This window comes from Dreissena polymorpha, chromosome 1 (assembly GCF_020536995.1).
Source record: "Dreissena polymorpha isolate Duluth1 chromosome 1, UMN_Dpol_1.0, whole genome shotgun sequence".
In the NCBI taxonomy this organism is placed as follows: domain Eukaryota; kingdom Metazoa; phylum Mollusca; class Bivalvia; order Myida; family Dreissenidae; genus Dreissena; species Dreissena polymorpha.
In genome coordinates this window covers 9809723-9815722 of record NC_068355.1, presented here as the reverse complement: position 1 = coordinate 9815722, position 6000 = coordinate 9809723, and the positions used below count along the sequence as shown (strand labels likewise).

The following is a 6000-nucleotide window of genomic DNA, read 5'->3' as shown; positions in this document are numbered from 1 at the left end:
TATGGATAGGACTAAACTCCAACTTGACCTGTAAGTCATGTAGGTAGACTTACACACCAAAGAAAAAAGTTTGGAAAACTGTTATTGTATAGAACATTTAAAGTCCAAGGACCGTTACTTCGTCAAAAATCAATGGACAGAAAGGAACCTAAACCTTAATCTTTAAGTCATGCAGTTAAACTCACACCAAAAATCAGGTAAATATCTGCAAGCTTTTAGTAAACAAGAGATGTGTTTGTCAGAAATACAATGCCCCCTATTGCTTTGAAATAATATTTCGATATATCATTTGGCAGGTTTAGAAAATATCTCCCTTTTAAAGCTTATAACTTCCCTTGGATTGTATTTTTTTACTTTTGACCTTGAAGGATGTCCTTGACCTTTCACCACTCAAAATGTGCAGCTTCATGAGATACACATGCATGCCAAATATCAAGTTACTATCAAGATTGCAAAAGTTATCGCAAAACTTTAACCAAGGTTAAAGTTTTGGGACAGAATGACAGACAGAAAGGCCAAAAACAATATGCCCCCGATCATTCGATCCGGGGGCATATAAAATGGAAACTTTATGCACAACTGATGGTGTGACTGCTACAGGCCCCTCTACAACCAACAGAATTCAAAGTAGGTCACCAAACTGATAGTTATTGTCACTTGAAAGTCAACATCAAATAAATTAATAACTCTACTCCACGTATTTACTGGTAATTTATTATTAATGAAATAAATTGCTGAATAAATGAATAACTTATATAATCTATATTCCCGTGATTACACTATATACAACAATAACAATTAATGAAATGATTAATACCAAACTGGTATTCACTTTAACAGAAATTGAACATGCATTCCACTTAAATACACGCATTTAGTATAGATATGTTAAACACACTGATTATTGTTCAAGACGATATAAAAATTGAAACATACTTCTAGAGACAGACCGAGCTTTGGCATTAAATTTAAAGAATTCATTAAAGGATTAGAGATAGAAATTTGAAATTGTCTTCAAATTGTTTTAAGACACAACCTTCTTCCATAAAGTACTTAAGGGGATTTTAATGAAGAAAACATTTAAGACCACACTGCCAAAATGTAATATTTTGCATATAACTGACCTAGCAAAAATATTTTTATGTCTACTTATTAAGAAATTTAAAACATCATGCTGGCAGAGATATCTAGAAAATACAAGTACATTTTGTCAACAATGTTTGTCACAGTTGGACCAAGAAACTCTATATTTATATTTTCCGCATATACTCATGCCAGTTAATGCAAACTGTGTTACTTAAATCAGGAATATCCTGATAATGACAATATAAATAATATCTTGGCACATTTTAACTGGCAGGGTTCAGCTTGCATTTAATCTTCCTGGCTTGTAAGTCACTCTAAAAATTATGTCAATTTGAGCTTGACTGGGAAGTCAAGCTCTCTACCAAGTCATGCCCAGCTGTCCTGGTTTCAAAACAGTAGGAGAAGCCAGATTTCCAAAAGTCCCTTAATGACCAATATGGAAACAAATCTTGGTAGTTAACTGCATAAACCCATTTATGATTTTGTTGGACCTTGTTACAAACATGGAAATTAGCAATCAGCTTAAATTTGTTGCAGGAAAGAAACTACCTCTGTTTTTAATACAAAATAAAATGTGTTATTCAAATACACTTTGAAAACAATATAATTAAATAATGTATATTTATGTTGTATATATACATTTGAATATTTATACAAGTTCCTATAAAAAATAGAATAATACACTTGAAACATCACATACCCTAACAAACATTAAACACAACTGTTTGTAATTGACAGAAAATGCCAAGAACAGTACCACAATATTGTGTGCATATTTTTCTAATCAAATCATAACAGATATATGTCCTATTATAGTAACTACAGTATTATTTATGTAAACAAACTTGCTACAGACTTATATATATATAAGTCTGTAAATCACAATTTATATATGCATACACAGTGGCATACAGAACAAATATCAGATACACATATATATGTTATGTTCACACAACTATTTACATAAGCACAAAGAAGTGCAGACAAAATACAACTAGCGGGACAAAACATTGCATCCAACTTTTCACGGAAGGAAAATACTTAATACCTTGATTTGGTATTTGACATGAATATGTACTAGATATTGAAATAGTTTTCGATAAAATATTTACCTTAAGGGACATAAATGATGGCAATCATCAGGACTTAACTAAAAAACCTGTTGTACTAAAATGAAAGTCTTGTATACAATATCAGTTGTACAAGCAGATGGTTTTTGTTCCAAATTATTAATATTGTCAACAATCTTCCAGCAGCGTACTATGGTAACAATGTGGCAAAAATTCAATAAAGAGAAAATCTGCATCTTAATAATGCCATTTTTAACATGTTTGTGTCAACATTAGAACTCCAAAGTCTGCAGCATATATACATTAATGAACATGCAATATTGACGCAATACAAAAATAGCTATTAGAACTGACAACAGAATAACACAAATTAATGTTGCACTTTTCACTATTTTTTCAAACCATGCTTGTTTGGTTCAGTTTATATAATAAATATTCCACAGAGTGAGCAATATTCTTTAAACTACTCAAGTACTTAACAAATACTTCAAAGAAAATAAACAGAATTTCACTGATTAGTATCCATGGTAAAGTGCACATTTGAATGAATGTTTCTTTTTAACAGCGCAATATAACAGTCAAAAATGCTAGAGATATGGGTATCTGATAAAACAGTATTATTAACTTTACGCACAAGCATTAAGCCCAGTTTTCTCAGTATACTATTAAGCAGATACTTTTGATATGAAGGCATTTTGGCATCGTGAACAATCCAAATCATTTTAGTTTACAAGCTAAAATATACAGCACAGCTATGAGTGAGTATTTTACATATACAGAATACATATGTGTCTTGTTCTGAGAAAACTGGGCTTAATGCTTGTGCGTAAAGTGCAGTCCGCACAGGCTAATCAGGGACAACACTTTCTGCTTTTATGGTATTTTTAGTTTGAAGGAAGTCCCTTGTTACCGAAAATAAAGTTTAAGCGGAAAGTGTCATCCCTGATTAGCCTGTGTGGACTGCACAGGCTAATCTGGGACGGCACTTTACGCACATGCATTATGCCCAGTTTTGTCAGAACAAGACACATATTAAATCAGTATATGCCTATAGAAATAAATAGCAACCGTTAGTAAAGATAGTGCTTTGTATTTACATGTATTCTGATATATTTTATATGGTTATGATTTAAAGAAAACATGAACGATTAAAACACAGTTATCCTACTAGTTATTACTTTTAAGGTACAAAGAACAAGAAAAAAACTAACAATTTTCCAACACTTTTTGCTTTCTTATTTACTTTTGTAAGATTCACTGAGTAAAAAATACCAACTTGTTTTACTCTTGAAATAAAATATATTGATGTTATCTTCTACACATTACACACAAATGTTAATTTACAGAATGTACAATTTTAGGAATATACTAATGTTTGTAAATAAATGACATAAAATATACAATTTATATGAAACAAATATATAACAAATTGTATAAAATCTAAATTTTATATGAATATTGACCCGATTTAATACATGTTTAGACAATTAATGCATTTTGAACGTAAAAAAGCTGATTTATATTTTACACTGTAATGTACACATAAATAAACCAGCACTGATAATTCAAGTAATCTACCAGATAACAGAAAAGCACTTTAAATTATCAAATAGTTCATAATGTTGAACTATTGAGTGTGCCAGCAATGCATCACAAACAAAAATGTAAGACAGGTGGATATGTTTCACATTTAGTGTCCCAAACCCAAGTCCCGACATATTTCAAACCTCTAGACCACCTGGCTAACAGAAATATATTGTGGCATCCACCCTCCCATTCACTTAAAACATTCAAGCTGCCACAACTATAATAGTCTACACCTTAACCATACAAAAGTACTCGTATGTTGTCAGCACATTCTTTTAAATGCATCTACCATGTTAATTTATTAGTAAAATGTTATCAGTATTGCTGCAATATTCTCAATTGCATCAAGCCCATAATATAACATATTACAGCTCATTTCAAAAGTATTTTCCTCTAAGTGTTTCACATAATTATTCCATTGCTAATCTCATGATCCAAGACCTTCTTCACTGGTATTCCAGGGCATGGAGTTAAACAAAACATACCAGTAGGCAGATAAATAACTTTGTTTCATAAGAGACATTTTAAATTGACCTAACATTAGCCAATCCTATACCTTAACAGCAAGATCCCCATATTTGAACATTTTGCCAATCTGATGTAAAATGGATATATTACATACCTTAGATGCCAGTAGAATTAGATGGAAAAGTAAGAAATTAACCCTGTTTCATAAGATAAAGCTGGTAATGGAAGCATTGAACATGCCTGACAAAAATTCGAAGTCTTGCTGCAAATTTCATATTATCCCTCTGTATGTCCAGCATCATAATAGTACAAAGAAAAAGCAAGACAAGGAGGTTGTGCAAACGTGTGTTGCATCACCAATTGTCTGACAGGTGTTCATATAGGGTGCTGACAGGTTTCGTGGTGTCTTATTTATACATACATATTGCTTAGATTTCTCACCAGCTCAAATTTATATGCTTTTATTTTATGTAAATAACGACAAGTCTCAAGTTTAACAACAACATTTAACAGTAACTACAAAACACATATTTCTTAACCAATCCATGAAGAGTCAGCTATAAACAGAGGAACAGCACCTGACCGTCTTTCAAAGAGACAGTCAATCGCGTAGACTTAAGGAAGATGTGCTGATCAAAATGCTGGTGGTATAACACAGTGGGTCCCCTCATTCAATGTCCTCCACATAGCCGTAGGGGATCAGCCCCTCGCGTCCGTCTTTAGTCCTCGCCTTCACCCAGCCCATGTCATCCTGCTCTGACAGCCGTGTGATCACCTCACCTGGACAACAAACATGCACTTGTTAATTATTGTAAATACAACAGGAATCAAGCATTCTTTTAAAGAGAGATTTAAAGTTTAATAGGATAACAAACTAGAAACACTTTGGTTAAAGGTTAAAGATATAATCCTAAAGTTGTATATCCATATAGTAGAAAACTAATAATCTAGCCTGAAACGCTAAAGCTTAAGATGATACAAACAGTTTAACATCAATTAAAACAGATGCAATTATTAGTCCATTAGTTCCTGGCAAGCTCTAATATACTATTCTTTTTTTTAAACAATTGTGCAAATATTTCTACCAAAATTAATCACTTAGTAAATAATACCCAATAAATAAAGTTTCAAACATCTATATCCAATGTTCCACCATTAATCTCATCTGTTCCCTTGTTTGTCTGATAATTAACTCTTTATCATTAATCTCAACATTTCACCACCCTTTTCCCTACACATTCATCTCCCTGTTCACCAACAATCACCTCTCCTGTTCCTTAACATTTATCTCCCCTGCTCTATGACAGACACCAATGAGACATACCGGCCTCAGCGCTAATCTCATCATCTTCCTCAGCCTTGTAGTCATACACAACACGCGCTGGCACAGACATCACAGAGCCCATGGTCTCACTCCCTACACCCGAGCCAGAGTTGGATACCTGCTCATCCTCATCATCTCCATCACCAAAAGGGTTTGCCACACTGGATTGGCTGCAAAATTGAGAGAAAATATATGAGTCATGGAAATGAGTGGACTCACACTACTTTGTAATAACAGAATGAGGTACCAAACACAGACGCTTGGAAAACTGTTTTCAGTAAAAAAAATAAGTCATGAAAATACTTTCACTGCACTTAATTTTATGCAATATATGAACAATATATCAAATATTGATTACTTTTTTTTGGAGGATGAAAAACAACAAATAAAAGAGTAAACAAACACAGTTTTATTTAAAAAAAACTGTATATGAATTTTCAATGGGTTCTCAATTCAATAACTTAT

General features: G+C 32.6%; 1 protein-coding gene across 7 annotated transcripts in view; it reads right to left on the bottom strand.

The window, feature by feature from the left end:
* Positions 1 to 695: 695 nt before the first annotated feature.
* Positions 696 to 6000, bottom strand: part of LOC127870624 (protein kinase C and casein kinase substrate in neurons protein 1-like) — a 91884-nt gene continuing 86579 nt past the window's right edge. For all 7 annotated transcript variants that reach the window (XM_052413116.1, XM_052413110.1, XM_052413117.1 and 4 more), the window contains 2 exons: positions 5536 to 5705; positions 696 to 4991 (listed from right to left, as the gene is read on the bottom strand). In XM_052413116.1, the coding sequence (XP_052269076.1) occupies positions 4879 to 4991; positions 5536 to 5705 (283 nt within the window). In that variant the 3' untranslated portion in view covers positions 696 to 4878. The remainder of the gene's footprint in view (positions 4992 to 5535; positions 5706 to 6000) is intronic.